Below are 25,443 nucleotides of genomic sequence, written 5' to 3'. Positions count from 1 at the left end.
TTTTTTTTTTTTTAAGCTCTCTGATGTACAACAGCTCTTGAGGGGAGCTTTTCTTTCCCCCTGGAACACAAAAACACACAGAGATATCCCATGCACCAGCTTTAACCTATTTCCCCAACACTTCCCTCTGACGGTGCCATCCTCTAACTCTGTGCTAAATCATTCATGTCCAGCCTCTCTGACCCAATTCCAGTTTAGTTTAAAAGCACAGAAAGGGAAGAGCCAATTCTCAAAAAGATAATTCTCAAAAGCATGTTGTTTTCTTTGCTTTATCCTGGGCTTTGCACAATGACTATCTTTATATTTTTCCTCGTTTTGTCACGGTACAACAGTAAATTTGGTTGTAATTTACTCGAGCTTTATGCAACAGATCAGAGAAGACTCTGAAAAAAAGTCAACCCATGCGTAATATATTCTTAGTATTAATGTAGCTGTTCTGTAAAGGCCTCAGATAATTGTCAGTGAACATTCAGCACCATAAAAACCAAGGAACACAGCAGACAGGTTCTGGAAAAGTTTAAAAGCATAATGGATAAAGTTATCAATCCCAAACTGCAAACCCCTCACAGAGCTCTATAAATCCATCATCCAGAAATCAAAGCAGCATGGCACAACCTACCCAGCCATGGCAGTCCACTTAAAACAACATCAGAGAACTTTAAGAGAAACTTGGGCAGAGACCAAAAGCTCAGGAGGTAGAACCTGTCAACAAAAACAACATTTACTACACAAATCTGGCTTTTATGGAAAAGTAGCAAAACAATGGACATTATTAAAAAGAGGCAGTGAGAAGTCATCATAGGGATGCTCTGCTCAGATGATACCAGAACTAAAACTTTTATACTCGTTTCTACTTTGTTGTGCTATATCAGTGGTTTTCGATACGCTACCATGGCACCAGTATGTCTACTGCTTGTTGCAAGAAGTGACGTTCCTGACTTCAGTTTATGAATTGTTTGTGACACTAGTAGTTTCCCCTTATGGACCTACAACTGAAGGGGTCGGTTGTATGGGATGCTTTTACAATGGAAAAAGGCAAAATCGCACACACCTGTGCTGTAACAACGAGCATTGTCATGCTGTGGGGTTGCTCTCCCTCAGCATTGACTAGTTAAAGCTTTAGTGGCTGCAAAAGACTTTGGATCAGAGCTCACAATGTGTAACATCCAAAACTGTATTTTAATGGCATGTATACCATTAAAAATCCCCTTTTCCTAGACGTGAGGCCTGACTGATGTGAATTTTAGTGTTTTTTTTAAAACTTAAAATACATATAAAAATACGTAAAAATTTCTTGATCAGTTAACATATTTCAGATTATATCTGTAAATTGAAAATTAGTGTGATTTTTTTACCTTATGTCCACATAGCAATTGCATCTATACTCAGCTTTTGACATTCTCCGTGTATGCAGTTATTAATTGTTAGTTTTCCCTGATAAGCTCTGTTTTAATGTAGTGCAGAGACACTTAATGACGGCGCTGAGCTACAGTTAACACTTAACAATAAACCAAACCTTTATTGGCTCTCTCCACCTTGATGCCGCTCACATGGCAGGCCGGCTATAACACATGTTCCATAAAGACCTGCTGTGTTTTTTCTTGTCGGGTTATAAAATGCAGCGCATGGCAGTTGTGTTTGGGAGTTTCCGTGGGATTCTGCGAGAGAGAGAAAGAGAGAATCTCAGCACAAAAGTAGCACAAAGCCTCAACTAACCGGGACTATTGACTTCATATATATTTTGCTGTATACATTAAATCCATGATGTGTGAGAGTTTGAGTGTGTGTGAAATGGAGAGAAAGAGGGAATTGTCTCGGTGCAGATAAGGACGGGGGGCGGTGGGGCTCACTGCTCACTGGTTGTGTGCCGCAGGTCAAAAGCTGTCAGCTGGGCGAGAAATACTTCTCTGCAGGATTTCACTCTGGAGACCAAGAAACTAGTAGCAATGAATGTGAGTGTATGCTGATTTTTGTGAAGGAGAGGAAAATGTGGAGGGGAGGGAAAGGCAACAGAAATGGAGGCAAAGACAAAAGAATTAGAATTCAACTTTGCACGGAAAGTAAGGATATTATTTCTTTGTTGTTTTAAGAAGCAAGACATGTAAGGAATTTAAAATGTAATAATCTGGGCCACCAATTGTGTACACAGCCCCAACAACCTGTCTGCCTCTTCCTTGTGGAATGATATCTCATTTCTGAACCATCATTTGTCACAAATCCGTCTCTGTACTTGTGTTGACCACTTTAGTGTGAACACCTTGTGGATTGTCGCTGGTTGGAGAATCTCAAGTCAGTGTCTCTCTACATTGAGATCGCCTTCGATTATCTTGTTTTTCCAGTGAGAGAGGTATCATCACACGCCCCACCCACCACATGGGCACAGCCTCTATTTCCAGCTCTGCTCTTAACCTGCAAATTTATTTTTCTTAATGTGACTCCACTTACAGAGAAATAAGCAGACATAACTTCCAAATAGTTGCTACCAAAAAGCATTGTTTCAACAATGAAATAACCCACCAAACACAAATTTCCATTCCTTACACCCATTTCTGTTTGCTCACAGCAAGTCCACAAAGCAGAATCAGCCCAGTGATAACACCATTAGAAGCTGAAACTACAGTTTTACCAATGCTAGCTTTGCCTTTCACCACCACAGACTCTGTTTTAGAGACTAGATCAGAGACGGCCTCATTTTTGAGTCTCCTGTTATAGTTTTATCTTCAAGCTCCAGATGTGCCTGCTTTCCCTCTCACCAAGAACTATTTAAGAAAGCAACACAACAACCTAACAAGAGACACCTTCCTCTAAACAAAAGTGTAAATAGAGATGGAGTGGCATAAGTTCTTACTGGTCTTTTATTTTCGGTGTGCCAAACTCACATTTTGGTTGATTTTATGCATTTTAGTCCATTTCTTGGTTTTGGAGTGGTCCCTGGTCTGCTTCATATTCACATATGCATTCCAACCACAACAGAGTTAAACGAAACTTTGCTAAACGGGGCTGTTGTTACTTTTGGTTACTGTGGAGAAATTCATCATGCTCTGTGTTTTCAAACAGCAGATATGTCATGTATCCACCAAGAAAGTTTCACTTTCGGTCAGTAAAGACCTGAGATGAGACTTTGATTTGGACTGTAAGACTTTAAACTTGACTTGAACTTAAAAAAATTAATAAATAAGAAAATATTTGTGAAATTCTCCTTTAAGAGGAGATGTTAATAAAAATTGCGTTACTAAAGATTTGGATAGTTACTTTTGAAGTCTAACATGAAATGGAAACATGAGGTGGATTATTTAGTAGACATGCAACAAATACAAGTGCGGTTAAATACCAAAACTCTGACAGCCTTAATTTAATGTTTTGTGTAAACCAGAGCAGATCGTAACGGAGAAAACAATGGATAGTTGCTTTGGTCAATCAGAAACAGAGAGCAGAGAAAGGGGATTATTTCTCCAATAACTCTGTGTTTGTCTTAGACAAAGACTGGCCAATATCACTCTGGACTCAAATCTACTATACACACTCATGGATATACACATATGCACAGGCAGTTAAAATACAACATGAGAACACACACCCCGGTGAGCGTCAGCATAGCTTAAACACAGCAGATTGCTATGAATGTCAACTTTGTGAAAGCGATAAGACATGAGAAGCAGCTTTCGTGTGTGAGCAGAAATATGTGAGTGATCTAAGACCAGGCATTAGGGTTTCTGATAAAGTGGGGGGCCTTAAGTGGTTTGAGGAAGGAGAGCGCCTTCCCATCTGTGTGTCCGCGTGTGTGTGTCCGTGTTGGGGCTGGGGTCAGGTGCCTGGTGCATTTGTGTATATCTGCTTACTGTCTGCCTTGTCGCAGCAGCGATGACATCATGGCACACGACCGGCGAATAACGGAAAGAATCCGTCCCCTTGCCTATTTCACAGATAGAGAGGAAGGAGAAGTGGAACGATGGAGTGACAAAGACGGGGGTGTTAAGGGAGAGAAAGAAACGTGAGAAAAGTGAGCGTGAAGCTTATAGTGACTGAGAAGTGGTACAAGAGTAAAATTATAAACAGAGACTTGTTAAGTTGTGTCTAACCAATGAAATGATCTTATAAAAACATGACTGCTTTACTTTACGCCACTTTTACCACCTGATGGGAACATTTTGCAGCCTGTTACCAGTTCACTATAAACTTTTTATATAAACACTCATAAAATTCATGTTTTCTTTGTGCACTGAAAAGGATTTTACACTTTTTAGCAGCACCGAGAAATGAGCAAATTATAAACTAGACTTATTGTGCATGACTCTAAAAGCTTGTACTCTTTTGCTGGACTTGAGCTTGAGCTGTTATCAGATAACAGTAAGTTATCAACACCTGTTGTTAATGTGTGTGAAGTTTTTTCATCTCATTCAAACAGTGGCAGCTCAGGATACTCATGTTCTGGATTTTGGGAGGAAGTAGGAGCAAAACCATGGGTGCACTGAGTGAATATGTAAACTCCTACAGAACGAGTCCAGGATCTTTTTGCTCAAAGACATTAGTGCCACCTTCTGCATCAATGCGCAGCTCCAAACACAAACAATCATTTATAGAGAAATTGAAAAGGTCTTTTTTTTTCTTGCTGCCTTTATAATAACAATAAAGATAGCAATGTGTACATTATTTAAGCATTTTATCAAGGTGGAGAAGAAATTACATACAGTAGTGTGAACTCAGATTTTCTGGTTGTACTCAAACATTTGCAGTTTTGCAGAGATTTGGAAAAAATAGGAATTATTCCCATAGCAAATTTACCGTAATACGTGTAATCTCATGACTAAAGCTAACACAAAAAATGTTCTCTCTGGTTCAAAAAAAAAGTTTGCTCTGAAAATTGCAACACTTAATGATTGGTGTCTCAGCTCCTCTCTGTGTAATAACGCCGTGTTGTTTGTACTTGTGATTTGTTTTGTTTTTCAAAGAAAGGTTGCCGAAATCGCTCGATTGTTTGTCTGGACAACACTGAACATTTACCATGTGACTTTTGTTGATTCAACATGAAATAAGGAGATTGATCCAGACAAGAAGGTGCCCTGTGTTTTGAGCTGATGTAACCCTAAATTGTTCGGGCTAACATAACTAAAGCACAGGAAGTTGTTGTTGTTGTGGTCACAGTTACAATAAAACCTTTTGGAGCATAAATTATGGTCAGTGATGGACAAATTCAATCATTTCTGAGGAGAATTAGGGGGCTGTGATAAGCAAATGGTGGAAACCAACAATTGCACATTACGATGAATATTCTCTGGAATTTGTTGCACAGCATTTCAGTCAAAAGAAGTTGGCAAATAATGAAGTAAGAGTATCTTGGTGTTAACCTTTCTGAAAAGCTTTTATTTCTTTGTTACTTTTAGTGGTCCATCCTTTATTCTGCTCTGCTCCTTAAACTTGAAAGGAGAGTTTCACATCCAAGGATCCTTATCCTCTGGGAATCTTTCGCCCTCGCAATGCTCGCTCCATTGTCTTTTTCCAGTTTCCGTGATAATGACATATCGCAGACAGTGCCAGGAGCATTCAGCGTTCTAAGTGCCATCTGACACAAGAATCATCTCATGATTTACCAAAAGATTGCTGCACTTGAAACAGTTTCTTTCTGATTACATAGCAACAGCAGTAGCCGCAGCCAGCGCTTGTCAAGAGCACGTGTTTTAGCTTTGCAAGCTGAGAAGGCCAAGTCGAGTGTCTTAAGTACGTGTTTGTGTATGAGTCTGACAGAGATGAAGGGAGAGACCCAGAATGAGACAAGTGCATCTGGAATGAATATAATATTATCACCAGCAATTTATAAGTGCCGAGTTCTGGCAGGTAACCTCAAATATGGTATAAAACCAGACGCTCTGTTAGCTTTAATGAGAATAATGTTCCATTAGTCTTTCTTTGTGCAAATCTTAGTTTTTCTATCAGTGGAACGAAATAGTGAAAGGAGACACTGTCTCTGATTGTCCACAGAAAGGAATAGAAAATACTTTTGTGTATGAACCGATTAATTCCTATTTCACATAAAAGGACATACATTTCAATTATTTTTTATAATCAGGGACTAATTTTATATCCAACACTCTTTATTTACTAGTATTCCTGCGCAAACTGAGCAAATCTGGAATTTTATTGACAGGAAATAGAAAGAACTGCCCGTCTGTCTAACTATCAATTTGTTCTATCCTTCCGTCCGTAAATCCACCAGTCAATCATCCATTTTTTTTCTCAGTGATGCTTCCCATCATTCCATCCATTCATCCGTGTTTTAGATGTTTGCTTTGTTCACCCCACTTGACTCAAAAATTGCATCATCTCCAGAATTAAATACTACTTGCTAAGAAGTTGAGAAGTCATTTCAGCCGTCTGAATCAGCTGTATTGGAGCAAGGACACGCAAACTGCAACATACTGGTTTCTGCTTATCTCTAAAAGTATGTGTTTAGATTTAAAGATCATCACAACGTTTGCAAATCTCTTGTTTATATTTCTAAATAGAAATATTTTGCATAGGTAAGTACTTATCTAATTCAGTCTGACAGATTTTATTCACCAGCCCAGGGAGCCGATCTACCAATCCCAGATTTTTTGCTCCCTTTCAGATGCATAATGGGAAGTTTGCCCACTGACAGTTTGGTCAGTGAGGTTGACCGAGGATATTTTTCCCATAGTCCAAACACGCAATCTGTCTCCATTTAGTTGTCATCATCTCTGCATTCCTCCTTGCATGGCTTTGTCAGTGTTTATGTAACAACGCGATTGTGTGTTATACAAAAGGAACAAAATAGGAATTTTAGGAATCTTTTCTCCATCATTGTGGATTTCTGGGACATATGTTTGTGGATGCCATGATGAAACAGAGAATTATGAACGCTTATGTAAAGTTTGATCATTTGTTCCTAAAGCAGCACTGAAAAAGTCGACTCTCAGAGCTCAACTTGGAGTTGGCAGGACTCAGACTTATTCCAGCTCATCCTTAAACAATTGTTGTGGGTTTATTACTTGCATCAGTTGGGGTCTTTGCTGGTATCAAATCTTTCTATTACAATCTGGTGTTGGTCAAAGCTGCTTTAATATCTTTCTCCTGCCTTAATTCTTGAACCGTTTTGCCACATTCACTCTAAAATATTCAAGGCCATGACATATGCAAGTATTTTATTTTACTTTACTGTAATCTGTCATGAAATGCATGCCTTTCCTTGCATGTTTGATGTATCTTAAATATTATTTTCTAAAAGTTTGATCTGTTGTTAGACCTATTGATATAATGCTCAGCTTTCTTTGTATTTATGTGGATGTGTTACTAGTGTGGCCTATCCTTCAGCTGTGAGGGATTGTAAAAATTCCTTCAGTGATTTAGATTCCCTCTGAAAACATACGATTCTGAGAATTAACTGTTTTGGATCTTAGCTAGGCCCAATTTGTGGCTGATGGGATGAATTTGATGCGGCTTGTTGCTTTCCGACCACAAAGAATGTTATTCATCTGTCAGCTTCCCAATCGAATCAGGAGGGAAAGCGAGGTAGAGACAGGAAGGCTGGACATAGAGCAGAACTGAAATGGAGCTCAGAAATGTGTGCATTCGCAGTTTAAGAAACCGATGATAGTATTTTTTTTAAGTATACAACATTTAAAATCTGAGATTATTATTTTTTTAAATAAAGCCTCTTTTTTATTTAAACGTAAATCAGTTGGATTTGGCATAATTTGTAATCACATCACTAGAAGTCTAGATGTTAGCTCAGTAACAATAACATCTAATTGTTTCTGTTTATATTCAGTTTTGTGGAGTGTAAGCTCAGCAAAACAGGAGAAAGTAACAAAAGTTTTGGTTTCCACACAACACGACCTCAAATCCTCTCTGCTCTCTTCTGTACAAACCATAAAACAAAACAAAAAAACGCACAGAATATAAGAGTGGAACAACTGATCCCAGAAAGAGGGTCAAGAGAGACCAGATAAGGATAAGCAAAAATCTGCCCAGAACTGACGCTGCTCCTCCATCCAACTATTGTCTGGCTTGAAGCGATGGCACTGAGACTCTGTAACAGTAAATCTAACAAGAGCTTAAGGTCTGGATTCATTACAGCTCCATTATAACTCACTGATGCTTTTTGATCATGTACAATCTGTCTTTGTAACTGCTCTTCCTGAGAAGAATTTAATGTTTGTTGTACATAAAAAATAATTGTAATTTTGCAGTCTTATATTCTGTTGAAATAAATAGTCGTAAAATTATTTTTTTTAATGCATTGGGGACAGTGAGCAATGCTGCCTCTGCACAATTTTATATATTATACCATATTTTATTTTTCACAGTAACTTTTAGAAAAGTTTAACTTGACATGAAGAATGAAATGGATAATTTTCTGCATTGACTGTAGTCATGTTATAAGATAAGAAACACCATTGTATCACAGGATTTAGTTAAGGTTACTTTCATTTGAAACATAAAAAATAATTGCTCTATAAATATCATCAGAACGTATCAATTACTGCGGTTATTGTAGCGTCATCTAAAGATATGGAGCAAACACGATTAAATTCAGTTACAAATTGTCATTGTGTTCTTTATAGGGTTATGCAAGTCTGTGATCCATAAAGTCAAAGGAAATCTGAGCTTGATGGACAATGGTCGCATTTTAGGCATCGAAGTAAAATAATTTTAAATGTCAGAAATGATATGAACTTTTTTTAAAACCACAACTTTGAAATATAAATAGCCTATGCCTAGTTGAGAGTTCTAATGCAAATTTATGTAACAACTAAAATGTATTTTTATAGGTAAGTTACAGATATGTATGTATATTTTTGTGGAAGCTTGTTTGTGGAAGCTGGAGATAGGCAGCAGCTCCCTGCAACTCTTCATGGACAAGCGAGTGTAGACAAGCGAGTGGGACTGATGACCACAATAAATTTGCAAACAATGACGATAAAAAATTTACTTTTCCTGAGGTTTAATTAAAGTAATGTTTCAGTTAACCCAGTCTGTTCTGAACAATGCATGCCCAAGGAAGCAGACACCTAACACATCTAACCTGTATTGTTGTGTTTACAGGCAAGAAGCACTGCTGGCCGCCATAAGCGAGAAGGATGCCAATATCGCTCTGCTGGAGCTCTCCTCATCCAAAAAGAAGAAAACCCAGGAAGAGGTGTCAGCCCTGAAGAGAGAGAAGGACAGCCTGGTTCAGCAGCTCAAACAGCAGGTAGGACAAAACGCCCAAAGCCTGGCCTCAGCTGGCTTACGAGCAGAGATTTCTGACCAGGTTTAAAGACAACCAAAGAGGAGTATGGATGAAAAATGATGAAAGAGGTGGCAAATTGATAGAGACACTCAAAGTAAAGACGAAATAAACGTGGGGAACGTGAGAGCCATATTTAGAGAGGTGTGAATAAAAGCCGGGGGAGCTCAGGTGAGGTGGAAGTGATGGAGAGAGAAAAGAAAACACAGAAGGAAGCCAGAAAGTGAGTCCAGATGTGACCACGACCTATTTTAGGGACACACACACCACACACACACACACACACACACACACGCACACACGCACACACACGCACACACACCCCCCACACCCACCCCCACACACACACACACACACCGATTCTGTATTTATCTTAACTTTAATTTCACTTATTATATTTGAATCAATGAAGAGATTTTCTCCAGATGTACCCTAACAAAAGGCCCTGTCTAAACACTATATCACTACTGTAAGACAGTTAGGTGGTAACGCTATGTTCAAACACAAACCCAGGCCAAAGCAGGGATGTAAAAGCCCTTGTGGTTCCACACTGGGATGTAACCAGAGAGACACAGAGTTTGGCTTTTCCTGGGTAAAACTATGACAATACCTAACCCTGTACAGTCTGAGGTTTTTTTGGACTTAGATTATTTGAGCATTGAAAATGTTGCCCAACAGAATACATTTCAAATAGGATTTCGTGCAAGAAAACAGAATTGAGAATCAGTTTGAGTTGGTGATAAAAAATATGAGCTGGGTGCTTTTCGAGAGTATCTCTGTCCAATGAAATCGCTTTAACAAGCTTCTTCTTCAACTTCCTCCCTTGCGTCCCACCCGCCTCGTCTCTTTGGGTTTCATATGAAGACATTTATGACACTTCTGAGTCTCCAAGGTGGTTACTGACAACACAGAAGCTCTGCTATGCTCTTCTCGGAGTGTGTGTTTGCGTGTGTGTACAGTGGTGTAAGAAGTTTATCCAGTATTTCAAGGTTTTCCTATCTGAAGATCTCTGTTGTGCTGTCATTTTCAGTCCCTTAACATCTGAAAAAAAGCCAACAGTTCTAACAGACTTTTACAGTGGTTTAGCAAATCCATACACCTTCAAATATTTTTCCATTTTGCTGTATGACAACCACAAACTTCAATGTATTTTGTTGGGATTTCTTTTTTTAGGATAGACCAACGGACAGTTTCACCTATTTGTCACCTGGAAAACATTTTACAAAATAAAATCTGGAAAATGTGGTCTGTGTGAAAGATTCACAGCTCAAGTGGGAACAGTTGTTGACAAGACATATGCATTGTCACAAATCTGTTGGAAGAAAGTCATAATATATCCTCTTTCAGCAGATGGGAGAAACTTACCTAATCAGATGAAATAGAGGAAATAAGTTCATACTTAACCACATCTACATGTGAGAATGACCTAGTCAAAGTTCGTCAAAACTCCTGATCGCAGGGGTTCAATCTGACGGCACCTTGGCTGTTTTATGAATAATAAAATAGCCAAAGCTGAAAATGTAAAATTTGTAAATTGCAGTTAAGTTATGCACCGTTTTGTGTTATCGTTTAAGTTAAGATCCCAGTTAAAAACACTGATGTTTAGTTGAAATGAAAAAAATAAAACGAGCAAGAATTTCTAAGAAAAGTTAATAATTTTGCAAGATATGCTTATTGTTATATAAGCCACAACTTAAAACACATCATAAGTATAAACTCTCATGAATCTGTATGAGAATTTGGTGTAGCATAACTGTGAGACAGATTTAGTCTAAGCAGATTTATGAGTCTGTGAACACGTGTAACAGACAACATGCTGTGGTAAGACGTTCAGCGCACACATAAAACCCCACCTGTGTGTGTGATTAAAATGTGAATGGCCCCGAAAGCTTTGCCTTTATGTCGGCCTTTGACCTCTTACTCCAGACAGCTGTAGATCAAGATGACCTCAGCTCTCTTCACTCTCTTCTCCCCTGTCACAGCCTGCTTCCTCTGCAGTCCAAGTTTTATTTCTCTCTGTGTTATGAAGGACGGAGACGAAACGTGATGGCGGCTGCAGTGAAAGCAAAAACAGGTGATTTAAAATGAAACGACAAGGAGTTGTTGAGGACTACGCTCAACAACCAGCGAGAGGCTGGAGTAGAAAGAGTTTTTTTAAAGTCATTTTAATGAAGCAAATAAACTAAAAAATAAAAAAAAAGATGAATTAATCATCTGAAATCCTTAGAATATTGAACTCCAAAGATTGTACAGTATTTTTAAAGATTTGAAAGACTGGGGTCGTTTTGTTTAAATGGTAAACTCTGATGTGGGGTTCATCTCTCCGTTTTTCCACTGTACTTTTAATCTTTAGTTGCATATCAGAAACTCTCAAGTTCGGGTGAAAAACTGTGGACTATTCTAATTAATTAGTCTACAGAGACTTTGCCTGGATGACATTATTCCCCACAGCACCATACTCGACTCATTTCCCCTACCAATTTTAATTTTCCACGTATTAACAGATGCCTTTTTAATGTAAAAATGGGCAGAATAATTAAATTTGTTACAATTTAAAAGTAGGTTTTGCCCAGCCATGACTCAGCAACTTTTTATTGTTGATAATTGCTTTGATATCTATAAAGGTTTTTTTTTTCTTTGCAGATGAAAGGCAGGATGATAAAATAATCTAATCTAATATTCCCCAAAGCTTTATCATGAAGAAATAATTTTCCTCTGAGCCTGAGTCATCAGTTTGCTCCTCTTTTCACTCTTCTTTCTACCCATTGTTGGTCGCTTTAAGCAGAAATGGAGGCTGGGGGGAGTCGTTCTGGAGGATGGGGGGAGGTGACGGGAGGAGGAGTGAAATAATGGTGTGATGATTAGATTAAGTGAGAGGGAGAATTGGCGCAGAAACAAGTGAGCTGAGGTCAGCATTCCTGACAATTAGAGAAATGGGACAAGATGTAAAAGAAGGCCAGATAAAAAATAAGGACATTTTTTTTTCAGTTTTTGCTTCCTTTTTTATGAACCCCATGTCTTCCTTTTTTCTTTTTCCTAATTCTCACATTCTGCTCCACCGAGCGTATCGCATGCCCACTAGGATGTGTTTCTTAACAATCTGTGTAATTTGGGAGGTTTCTGCACCTTCGTCATGAGTTTCAGCGTTTGAGTGTTTGAGTTTTTATTGTTTTAAATGGAGACGTCTCGAACTGACAACTATAAGTTTTTGTGCGCTCACAGTTGTGTGGCATTGATATGTCCATGTAGGATTTATGAATGGTCAGAAGGACCTCCGAGGCAGCTCCTCGTTGGGGTTTATGATGAAAATGCAGTAAATCGGTTGAGGTTGCTGTGCTTGTGTGTACACACACACTGATATGTTCAACACAATTGAGTCCTTTAAAAATCCCCGAGAGCTGATAGAATAAATTGGTTCTGACTGATTTCTTCTCTAGTTCAGAGTAAAGGGAATCTCAAGCACTACACTTTTCATAAAAGTGGTGGAAGTCGCATCCAGGTTGTTAGCTATTTTTTTCGGCATGGCTGTAATCCAAGATTTAACTGTAAGGTCACCTCGGTGAATCAGAATGACCCTCATCAGAAGTGGTCTAGCATCAGATTTGCTATAAAATGCTTAATCTGTTCTGTAAATGTTTTGAGCTGTGATGAGATAATAAAATATCTTCTCAAATGTCCAGTGGCACCTGACCAAGAATGTGGGGAACTCGTTGTTCTTGATACACGCAGTCTGGATAGTTCAGTCGGTACAGTGTGTGACTTAGTATTTTGGCCTGTGATCTCATATTAAATAAGCTACATCAAGGTATGTTTGACAACATAGCTCTAACTCAGGGTTGTCAGTATAGCTTTCCCTGTAACCTTATATCATAACATCTGTAATCATTCTTCTGTTCCCATGCAAAAAGCACAAACTATCTCTCTTGTGAATTATTCTGATTCGACTTCAACTGAGAGTATTTTAGGCCAATTCAAAGAGACGCCACAGCTTGATTGACCAACTGGTTTTACATCTCAATAAAAATGAGAAGAGAAAGTGATTACCAATTGTTTAATTGGTACGACATGGTTTGTTTGATTTTATTCAGCTTATCTCAGTGTCAAAAGATGCTAAGTGAATTAGTTTGGGGAATATGGGTTTCTCTTGAAAATAATGTTTCTCTTATCTCTCAAAACTCGACTGCATGGCAGAAGTGTTGGAAATATGATTTCCAACCACCACCTCCTGATTCCAACAATAAATAGTAGAAACTTTTGTCTTTGTGGCGTTTAAACAGGATGTCGAGGAGAAGTCAAATAGTCAAAAAGTATTGCCTCTCTTCTGTTCTCAATTTTTTTCTGAAGTTAACCTGAAAAAAAAAAACATCTTAGAAATTATGATTTCATTTATTGAGGTATACGAGCTTTTCAATCATGCACTGCGTGACATTTGTTCCCTTCACTTAATAACTATGGAGGAATTTTCCCCCAATGTTCTGGTGCGCTTTGAATCATTTTCTTGCTGAATAGTCTTACTTTGTGACCTAAGCTTAAGGTCACAAACTAAAACAAATGTTTTCCTTGAGGATATTCTGGTTGATTGCAAAATTTATGGTTCATGTCAATTAAGCCAAGTTGTGAAGGTCAGAAAACTCAAAGAAGGCTCACCATTACGCCTACCAGGTTTGACTGTTGATGAAATGTTACTTTCTGAACGCTCTGTTGGTTTTACAACAAAGATAAACTCTCAAAGGTTAAACTTTTGCATTGTCTGTCTAAAAATGATTAAGATATGTTGTTTTATGGTGAATGTGAGAAGGGATTTTATGTCCTTTTTGGTCAACTTTAGCTTTAAAAGTAGTTCATGGATGCTGGTTATTCTCAGCGTCTCTTTCTTAATGTTGCATCATGAACACTGACCTTAGCAGAGGCGAATGCAGCCTGCAATGCGTTAGGTTTTCTGGGTACTTTTGTGACCTCCTGGGTGAGTTGTTGACGGGCTCTTGGAAGGCATTTTGGTCCGCTTGTCACTCCTTGGAAACTTCAACATTTGACGCCAACAAACCACCGTAATGACGCAGTTCAGCCCAAAACCCTGCTTTGTTTTTCATCTGTTCTTGAATTTCTTGAGGTCAGGACATGTTTGGCCTACTTCATGCTGTCTCCCGGGCTCTATTTAAGGGATTACTCAATCAAGCCTCTGGTAGGTGAAATTGAACCAAAGGAAATGTGGTTAATCACAGTTAATTTGTGAGTTCACAAAGGAGATAAGTATATTTTGACTTTGGGGCAGTGTGGTTTGGATAGCCTTTCCCCCCATAGTAAATGAAACTATCACTTAAAACTGCTTTGCGTATTTACTCTTCTTATCGTTGTCTGAAGTGAAAGTTTTTTTCAACTATTTGAAATATGTGAGGACACAGACATGTTTTTTGCGCTCTTCTTAGCTCTAAAAAAAGTCAAATCTTTCATTTGGTTCTTCAAACAGACACTGAGAAATGTAACATTTTTCTTTCTTCATGTCAGACATACAGTACACACACAGACACGCAAAACCTGAGTCTGGTCCCTTTAAGCCCCGGCTCCTTGAAGCGCTCAGTGAGAGACTAAGGGGATTTAGATTGTACAACACCAACAGATTTGGATCCAGGCCCTCCCTCACTTTTTATCTCTAAATCCCCCCCAACTCTTTACAGGCCTTCTGCAAAACCCAAAGTATAAGTAAAACGTGTGAAACGCATAAAGCCGTGAGACAGTAAGAGGAGCCGGAAAAGTAGATGGGAGTGGGAATGTAGTCAGCAGAGTGAGGAGATGATGACAAGGTGATAATTGGAGAAAAGAAAGAAAATGAGAAATGAGAAAATAAAATTATGCGCTGATGAAAGTGTGATTGTGATTTGATTTACAGATCTGTGTTCGGTCTAGTATGAGTCGATATAAATCTCCCCCCAAGCGATAAACTCACAGCTCTCTGCTTCATTGGTAAATAAATGCTTTATGTGTGTAAGTATTTGAGGCAAGTTGCAGACTATTGGTGTGATTATTGCTGATATGCTTGTGAATCAGTGTACATTGATTTAAGATTGTATGCACTTATTCAAGTTACAACAACAAATCTTGTTGTGTTTTGCTTTATTCTATGTGATCAACACAAACTAGGGCATATTTAAGAAATAAAACGTGAGAAACACTTTTTCTTTTTTTCTGTTTTATCTTTTTTTTCCCCAAATTAAACAAAAAAAAAATCACTTTGATATTCCTAAATAAAATGCATTTCAATCACTGGTTCACTGTTTGTTAGTAAACCCAAACTGTGACTAATTTAATCTCTGTATAAATACCTCTAAGCTCTCCAGGCCTCAGAGGTTTCTTGCAGAACATTTCTTGGTCATCGATAAAACCAAGAACCACAGCACACAGATCAGGGATTAAGTTTTGATGAAAGCAGGGTTAGGATATGAAACAGTATCCAAAGTTTTAATCATCTCTCCGAGCATTAGAGATGATCCATCATCTGAAAATAGAAAGCTACAAACCTATTAAGACATGGTTACCGACCAAAACTTAAAATATGACCAAATGGAACAATAGCCATAAAGCAGCCATTTTTAAATTCATGAGGCGTACAAAACCGATGGAGACACACTGCACAACATTTGTGACTTTAAAAGCAGCTAAAGATCAGTGGTGTATTAATCTCATTGAACTCAAACACATTACTTGTCACTCCAGGTTACGTGGTTTCTCATCGTTCTTTTAAAGGACAAATTTAACTTTTTTTCTACAGACACAGAACAGGATGAAGCTGATGGCCAACAACTATGAGGACGACCATCTGAAAGTGGCGTCTCCAAACTCTGACCTGCCCAACAACCACAAGCCCTCCCCTGATCAGGTACCCACAACCACAAGCTTATTTCATTACGTACCTGTTTTGTTTTCTATAATTTTTTGTTTAATATTATTACTGGACAGCATTTTGACTAAATAATAACTCTGGTAATGCTGTACTCACAGTGTCTTTCTCAAACTAACTTCCTGCTTTTTCTGAACTCACGCTACGGCTGGACTGAACTAACCAATAGGACGATGAAGAGGGTATTTGGGCCTAGCCAATCACATGCCTTCTTTTTCACCCTCAGTCTGCCATATTGTACAGAAGGGTGAGCGTCTTTCCCTGGATCAGGTCACTGTTTGGTGTCCTTGTGTCATTCCTCTTGTTTTACATTCTTCTCTCATCCATGATCACACTCTGGCTTCTGTCTTCTGACCTTCAGTGTTGCTCTTTCTTTATATATATATATTCACACATTTTGCTGTGTTCTTTTGATTTATGGTTTTTCATTTCTATTTTCCTCATCATTCTTCAAACAGGAGAACATTTTAATCTTGATTAAATTCCTCCTTGTTTTCGTGGCTTCTTCTGTTTTATCTGAAAATCGTTTTTTCCTGTCCACGTTTTAAATTTACTTGTTCTTTGTGTTGTGCCATTTCTGCACACCAGAATTCAGTATTGATCTCCATTCATGTTGTGTTTGTGTCAGGCGAAAATTTCTCATCTGCAAGTTACATAAAGAGTTTCTTTTTTTTCACTTTTTCTGACATTCTAGTTATTTTTTAATTCTGTTCACATTGAATTAAGACCAAACATTGTAACATGAAACATAAATGAATAATACAGTGTGCTTTAAGTACTCTTTGGAGGAGCCTGGTAACGGCAGCAGTATCTTATGCATAATGCATCCCTGCATGCACCTTTGTGGATTGATCATTGCAAACTTTTAAGTGGGATGGGCCGTTTTGTGTGCTACAGTCTCATTGTAAACACACTTGACAGGAAGCTTTTGTCTTAGTGTAAGTTATTGTAACCAAAACTCCTACACACATTTAAACGCCTACCTGCAATTAAATGGTTCTCAGAAAGCAGGCTAAAATTAATAGTCGATTCCCGAGGGAAAAAAATAAATAAAGAAGCTATCATTTCCAAGCTTCTCACTCGTAGAAGTTGGGCTAACATATTGGGAGAACCTCAAACACCCCCAAATTGTGCATAAAGACAAAGTTTTAGATTTTTTAATATGTATAATTCTGTTTGACTGCACTCGCTGAGGTAGATGTGCTGGTTTCCATGTGTCAGATTAAAATTACTATGTAGGATTACATGCTTAACAGTACACTGTGATCTCTACAGAGAACCCGTCTCCTGCATTCCTTCATGCCGCTGAAAAAACAGATGGTGTTTTGACCTGGAGGCAAAGGGGGGCCTTGCATAGTATCTTCTGAGAACCTGTTGCTGGACTGGTTATCAGAATGCAATGGGAAATGTTCATTATTGTTCATTTGTAAGAATATATGTACTACTAGAAAGATTTTAGGCGTCATAGCTTTAACTCTGGTGTTAGCAAAATAATACCACATTATTTATTGCCACTGCACAAAGATGCTGACAACTCAAAGATTCTCTAGCAGATCTAAGTTGAGCCCTTTTTATTAATTAGATGTAGCACCTTCCTGCAGGTCTGTCTGCCATCTTTTCTTCCCTTTCTACCACCATCACCTTCCTTCTGGTTTGTGAGGTGGTTAATTTGCCATAGTACATTTCATCCAAACAGTGAGTCCTTGTGTGTATGTCTGTAAGATGGATTCTGAGCTGCAGCAGAGGAGCACAGGAGAGCAGTTTTAACACATGCCAAGCATTGTTGAGAACACTTTATGGCCATAAGTTGTGCTAGACATGCTACATTAAATTTAAATTGTGCTATGAAGTTAGTCTCTTTATTTTGTGAGCATAAACAATTTAAAACTAAGAATTGAGGAAAAAAAAATACATATTTTGATTCCGAATCATTTTTTTTTTATGCATTACTTTTGAAGTTCAGAAACTCTCAATTAATAACGTGTTGCCTTGTGTTTCTATTGGAAATACAAGCAGTTCATTTCCCCCAGCAGCTCTTCCAAATGGGAAAGAGAAAATATGCAGATCAAGTCCAGGAAATGTGTGTTGATCTCCATAAGACAAGAAATGAAAACGAAATAAATTGTTGTAAGACAGTTGCATCTTGTCACCATAAGAGGATCAGATGGCAGGAATTCAACTCTCCAAAGCTTGTTAGAGATGTAAAAGTAGCATCTATGGGTCACCAAGTCTCCATGACATCCATGTCTGTCTATTTTTCACTGAAGCAAAGGATCAATATATGGAAAAGCATCTCATTGTAATGAAATGGTGAATATGCTATGCTGTGGCCTATTTCTCTTCCAAAAGCCCTTGTTAGAGTACATGGCACCATTAGCATTCAATACTAAAGTGTTTTAAAAACTGGTGATCTCCAAAAAAATACAATAAAATAACTCAACGAAATAATGATGCCAAACATGAAGCAAAATCCAAATGCAATGAATCAAAATCAGCCTTTTGTGGACTGAGTTAATGAGAAGAAAACATAAGACAAGGCAAGTTTATTTTGATAGCACCATTCAGACAGAAGGCAGTCCAAAGTGCTTTATTGGAGGACAATGAAAAGACAGAAAGCCATTAATGATGCGAAAGGATAAAAGCATTGCATAAAACAAACTGACATTAATATGAAAATATTAAAAGTCAGATTTCTCCATTTGAAGGCTGATGTATTTTAAAATCAATCAAATATGGAGCCAGTGCATGAAAATGTGATGAGATCCATTTTCCTGGTGTTGGTCAGGACTCTTCCAGCAGCATTTTAGATTATCTTGAGTAAATTTATTGTTAAACTGCCATTTATTTTAAGTTTTCTTCACATCTTTACCAGGGATGCCTACAACATTAGAAGTTGCTTTATATGTCTTTTTGAGCACAAGTTCTTCACAGTTCTATGAGGGATAAATAGTTCTGGTTTCATCGTATCATTTGGCCGTAGTGTTTTTCTTTCTTTGAGTCCAGTCAGCAGAGTTTGCCATATGCCTCTCTTTAGAGCTCTTTCTTACTACAGTGAGAAACCTGTAGGGACGCAGGAGTGCCTAATAAAGCGGCTCAAGCTCACCCTCTGACTCACAGCGCAGCATAAAGCTCTACCTCCCTGGGGATTGTTTCACAAGACACTGAAAACCGCTGCAGACCCACTAACCACACACACTGATTACTTGGCCATCATGTCTGTGAAAAACTGCTAAAACGTATTGGTTCGTATTGCCATATTTTGAGTGAAAGCATCTGAATTCACAGCGTTTCTGAAATTCAGATTTAGTGTTTTTAGTTTTCATATTTCTTTTCAAATCTTGTTTTCTTTTTAGATAGATTAGTGGAAAAACATAACAGAGCACTGTTTTAATTTCTCTAAAAATGTCTTCCTCAAACCACTTCATTCATTCCATTCTTGGTGCCTGTTTCTAGTTTGTCTTGTGTTTGATCCTCAGAGCTTTGCTTCATGTCTGGAAAGTGTTGACAGGGAATTTCTTTTTTCTGCTGTTTGACAGAATAATATAAATTAGAAAGTGTGAGATAGCGGCTGTTGACCACATGGTAGGTTTATTTTGGGGCTGTAAAGCAAACTCCGTAGAACTGTCTTCGTATGGGCAGTGTAGAAGTTTTACAGCCCAGAATATGAAACCCTGCCGTCTTTTATTCCATTTTTTATACCTCACTTCTCCTTCAAACTCTTTTTTTTTTACCACTAAAGGGAAATAGACAGCACAGATTATTTTAATGGGCCGTTTCCTACTGACAGTCCTTCACTGCAAAATATTGCATCTAGAGCTTATCTCTGTGCTGATAGCAGTCCTAAAATGCAGTGCATTTGAGTGTGTGTGCACTGGAGGAGTAATTGCATGCACAAATAACATATTTGGAAATATATATTTAGTGTAAACATGTTTAGTGTGTGTAAGAAACCAGCAGTTTTGGTCCAAGAAGCTGCTTCCTATGACTTGTGGAGATAATGAGGAGCAGCTCAGGATTACATCCAGGGTGCACATGTGTAGGCGTGTATTAATGTTTTTGTGGTAGCTGTCAATAAGAGGAAATTAAAGGTGACAGATACTATGATTCACTGTTAGCTTTTATTGCAGATTCAATGCAGAGACAAGAGTGCTCAAAGAATATAGCGTGAAAACCACCCACATCATCATCGATTTATTTTTTTTTTGCCAGCGTTATAAAACACACAAAGTTACTGAAGTAGTTGAAAATGTCCTACATTTTTTGCTTTTTCAGGAACTTTTCATTCTTATAAGGAATGAAAAGGACTGCGCTGAAATCCAGCAAAATTTTCTTGCTTTATAAAGAGAGCAGGGGACAGAATTACAACAAAACCTTTATTGCATGTAATGTCAAAAAGTGTCTGTTACAAGAACATCATATTTTTTTATGATGGCTACATAATACCTCAGTATTTAGATGAAAAGATGGCAGCCATTGTGTAACCGATCGATGTTGGATCGTCTGCTAACTGGCTCGTTTGCCTGTTGAAGCTTACATGCGGTCCTCTGCAAATGTTTTATGTCCCTCATAACTTCTTCGAAACAATAGTTTTGCCGCTGTGTTTACATCTATGAAGCGATATGACAGGCTTTATTCTCTGAAAGGCTTTGTGTCATCTTGAATTGTCACTTTATTTCAGTATCTTTTAGTTTCTTCTGAGCGCTCATGTCACAGTGCTAAAGTCAGTTATCTGTAGACTCATAATCAAAATGTAAGAAATGACAGTTTTTGTGTGTGTTGATCTCTGAGGTCTTTTCTTTAGCGTTTTTACTAATCTTCAGTGTAGTCCTAGTTTCTGACCATAGCAGCATTGGTGCAGTGATTGCTTAAAGAATTCGAAAATTGGACAATTGGAGGACAAAAGAAGAAATGTCGGAGCTTAAACACTTTCATAAAGTCGAATCCTATAGAGAACAAGAGAACAAAGCCGATGCAGTTAAGCATCCAGAGCCAAGTTTTCAGCTAACGGCTGTTTGAGAATCATTTTCTCTGAGTTAATCTCTTACTTACATGTGGAACTTTGTTATTGGTATTCGTCATATTTCCAATAACAAACGGGCAACAAATTATTTTGTTTGATGGGATTTGATGGGACATTCATCTCTTTGAATTGATTAAAAGACCATTTATTGCTCCAAAAGGCTAAATCTGTTTTATAAGAGGAAAATTAATTAAATTAAAATTTTACTAGAAGCAAATTATAAAAATATTAGCCACAACTTTTACACAATGCTGTGAACAATGCTGGCCAATCTTACCTGGTCAGACAGGCTGTTTTAAGGAGTATCTGCTAAGAACAGTCAACATAACAATGCAAAATGGACATTCGGTTTGCAATACCATCTTAATAAAGCGCTTCAGCAAAGAAAGTCAACAGAGACGGGATAACAATGTGCAGATCCTTGGATCTGAACGCTGAAAAGAGTGACGGCTAAAGACGGAGTTCACACAGACAAAATGAAGTCACTGCGCCGAGGGAAAGGATCTTACTTTTTAATTCTCTTTGTGTGTTTGCTGAGTGACGATGAGCACAGAAGGCCATCGCAGACGCATTGCAGCGTTAAATATAGCTTGCTAACACACACTCACACTGCTTCCCCTCTTAAAATGCTTCCTCTGCACTTAAAACCTGGTATTCCACAAGGGGAAGAGTTTGGTCTGTTTGTTTTATCTGTGTGAGTGTGTGTCTGTCATGGCCACGTCTCATGGGGGGTCTTGTCTCAGAACCCTTCAATGCTTGCATCTCTGTCACTCTTCTCATCCTCGTTCCCACGCTAAGCAGACACACATCAGGAACCTATTGTTGCTGTATTCTAATTTTTATTTAACCTAAAGTTTATCATGTAAAAAGTATGTACTAACATACAGAGTGAACAAGTGGAAAGTGGAACTATTCTCTTTACTTTCAGTAACAAACAATGTCTTGGAATAGCGTGAATAAACTTCAGTGTTTCATTCTGAGTTTTTTCGTCGTAGACCAACACAAAGTGAGGCATTCTTGTGAAGTGGAAGGGGAAAAGGTACATATGTTGTGCATTTACAAAGAATGTGGTGAGAGTTTGCATTCAACCCATCTGAGTCTTTGTAGAACCAAGTTCTACTACAAATAGAGCTGGAGGCGTTCTGGAGAATGTGTCGACCAGCTCTGGCCATTTAGAGACTTAACTCTTCTCCCTTTCTTTTTAGTTTTAGGAAATATCAAGTCAGCTTGTTTTTTATCCTGCTTGGAGTTAAACCTTCACTCTACTAGGATCTAATTGGGTTTCTTCTGAAACCAATCAGCCGTATTAGAACAACGGGGACAAAGTAAAATGTCATGTTTTTTCTGTTTTTTGCCAAACACTTCACAAACTCTTTTTCTCTGTTTCCCAGTTATGTTGCATTGTGTTGGTCCGTCACTAAAACTTTTACTGAAATGCATCGAGTTTATGGTTCAAACAAGACGAGATGTGAAAAGGTTTGATGAGTATGAATACAGAACAAAGCCGTTTTATAATATACCTGAAGATGTAGAAGTTTTGACTGCATTTTAAATTCTGTGGAAGATTTACATGAGTTCAACTACTGTGGCCTTCCTGTTTGCCATTGTTTTGACACTCTTAATTAAGTCACAACTAATACACATCCAGTTCACCATGTAACCCAAGTGCGTTGTTTACTTGACTTGACAAGTCACAATATCCTGGTTATGCAAACTTCTTTCAGTGCTTTCTACTCATCCTGGTTGAAATTAATACTTTTTTTGTATTTTCCACACTAAAATACTTTTCAAGCCTGCGTTTCACCCACTTCCATCCACATCTGCATGCCCTTCCGTTTCCCTGAGTTGTAAACTCTTAAACCAGCCATCAAGATTGTGATTTAAATTGTTTTGTCGTATTTTTATCTTTATTAATTAAACATATTTTTCTGTTTCCTCCTGTAGATTCTCTCTCCTCTCCTGGACCTCAATCAGAATCGCAATAAACTGAAGCTGTACATAAGTCACCTGACCTCCCTGTGTCAGGAGCGTGACCCAATCATATTGCAGGACTTTGCCCCGCCCCCATCTTATCACCGCTCTGACTCCGCCTCCTGGCACACGCAGCTGCACAGCATGTCAGAGGAGCAGGTGAGGGTTTTGTTTTGGATAATTGTGAAGATAAGAGAAAATGTTATTTTTGTTGTAATTTGTGAGATTATTAAGCTTATTACTACCCAGAACATGAAAAAATGTTTTCTTCAGGTTGTAAAACTGGCCCCAGGGTGACTGTGCTCTTACTCGATGCATTGATGTGCGCATCTTGGCATGAGTATAAGTGGAAGACAAGGCCCACACTGGTTGGCTTGGCAGGTTTTTGGCATTACCTTTGACACTTGTAAAGAAATTTACTCCAGCAGGTCACCTGTTGACAAGCACCTGGCTGCACAACAAATACCGGATAAGACATTTTATTTCATTGCACAGTGCAGGGAGTACACTCTGCCTCAGCTCGTTGGCAGGATGAGGAAGGTGGGTTCATGTGCAGCTCGGAGCAGCAAGACAGTGGAAGAGTTTTTATTTTGCTGTCAAAATCGGAGCAGTGAGAAGACAAGTTGGGGCTCAGGGAATGCCTTCATGTAGCTGCATTATCATAGTAACCACTTGTGTTTTCAGGCTTTCAATACAAACAGTGCATTATTCAATTAAACAAATTGGGTCTGTCGAAGGCTTCCTCTTTCTCCATATTGAAAACATATCAGCCAAAACATGGTTGCTACATGTGGTATGCATTGAAAGCGGTAACTGTAGACGCAGACACACTCGCGCAGCTCGGTGACAGAGTATGCGGTTTGGTTACCAGTTTCCTACAGTCTCCATGAAAGCCTTATTGTACGTCTCAATGCTGAGAAACGTCTCTGTTTAGCATGAGCGCTTCACATATGGCGTAGCATGGTTTCCTGTCGCTTTGAATAAACTCGGAAAATAGAGAATCAAGCTGTCATTTAATCCCAGGGCACATTCACCATTTCTGCGGGACTTCCTCAGACAGAAACATATAACGCATATTTTTCATCATCAGCCCGAAATGCAGACTTTATTTTGTGGTCTTGGGGTCAGACATTAGTTTTTAAATGCAAAGCGTGCTCTATTAAAACTGATTATGTGGGCAGCTGTTAAAGCTTATCTAATAAGGAATGCAGACTGTTCATGGTTACAAACAAGTCAAACGTACAGCTCAGATGAAAAATGATCCTAACTTCCTTATAAATGTGCTGTGTTTCACTCTCTTGATTTTTACGGGATTCTCTGGAAGAAGCGCTGCTGTATCACACAGCAATCTATAACCTGTGTAAATCCAGCTGATTGGTTGGTTAAAGACCATCAGTGAGGACACCATATCATGACAATCACAGAACACAGCTGGAAAATTAAGGATAGCGTTATGGAGAACTTAGAAGATTTAGGCAATGAAAACAATATGTCCAGAGTCGAACTTCTGACGATGTATTATTCAATCCAAAATAGAAAAACACAATTTTGTGTTTGATTTGTCTTAGAAATTGGCGCTCGAAGCTGAAAAGGACGTCGCGTTTGAGGGAAAACAGTGATATTTGTTCTTTGTTTTGGTGCTGAAAACTATTGACAATAGTTTTCTCTCCATTTTCTCCCTTGAAGATGAATGAAGAAAAGAAATAGTTGTTTGGGTACTAAATGTCCCACAGTTTTAATGAGATAAAACTGTCATTAAACAGTCACACTGACAACTTTCACTGCAAGTTACATGGGAAGCGGCCATATTGGATTCAAAACTGAAAGAACTTGCTTGTATATTAGCCAGTGACACTGGTGGCTTATGGGATGTTAATGACTCATAGCAATCTGTTCATGTTAGCTGTAGCTTTATAATAAACACATGAAGGTCTCTTAAAATGAACGCTGTGTTAAATGACTTTGGACTTCAGAAAGAAATAAACATGACCTGCCTCTGACACGGTAAGCTAACTGTGTCATTACAAGGACACATCCAAGCTGAAAATACCAAAATCAGAGCCCGTCTTTCTCCCTTTGTATTGAAAAGCTCAACTATTAAGAAGTGGGAGTTAGGGCTTTCAATCTGAATTTAGAAAACTTTTTTTTCCCGATACTATTTAAAATTCTCCAGCGCGGAGTGAGGAAAAGAAAACCCCCCAAACCATATTTATTGCAATATGTAATTGTGGTTAATATAAAAATCTTAGTCACCTTATTTGTCTTAGTTATTACAAAGACAAAAAACGTCATATTGCTGGGTTTTAATCTCTT

At 38.3% G+C, this 25,443-nt stretch overlaps 1 protein-coding gene across 15 annotated transcripts in view; it reads left to right on the top strand.

Annotated features, from left to right (window-relative positions):
* LOC129375531 (ELKS/Rab6-interacting/CAST family member 1-like) overlaps positions 1-25,443 on the top strand; it is a 118,091-nt gene that overhangs the window by 75,098 nt on the left and 17,550 nt on the right. For 7 of the 15 annotated variants that reach the window (XM_055054684.1, XM_055054683.1, XM_055054682.1 and 4 more), the window contains 3 exons: positions 9,061-9,208; positions 16,011-16,118; positions 23,104-23,289. In XM_055054684.1, coding sequence (XP_054910659.1) covers positions 9,061-9,208; positions 16,011-16,118; positions 23,104-23,289 — 442 coding nt within the window. Of the gene's footprint in view, positions 1-9,060; positions 9,209-16,010; positions 16,119-16,308; positions 16,387-23,103; positions 23,290-25,443 lie in introns of those variants that run through there. The other 8 variants (XR_008607644.1, XR_008607643.1, XR_008607642.1 and 5 more) reach the window with 2 other exon arrangements.

Source organism: Poeciliopsis prolifica, unplaced genomic scaffold, assembly GCF_027474105.1.
Source record: "Poeciliopsis prolifica strain line A6 unplaced genomic scaffold, Auburn_PproV2 SCAFFOLD040, whole genome shotgun sequence".
Lineage (NCBI taxonomy): Eukaryota > Metazoa > Chordata > Actinopteri > Cyprinodontiformes > Poeciliidae > Poeciliopsis > Poeciliopsis prolifica.
This window is presented reverse-complemented; position numbering and strand designations above follow the sequence as displayed.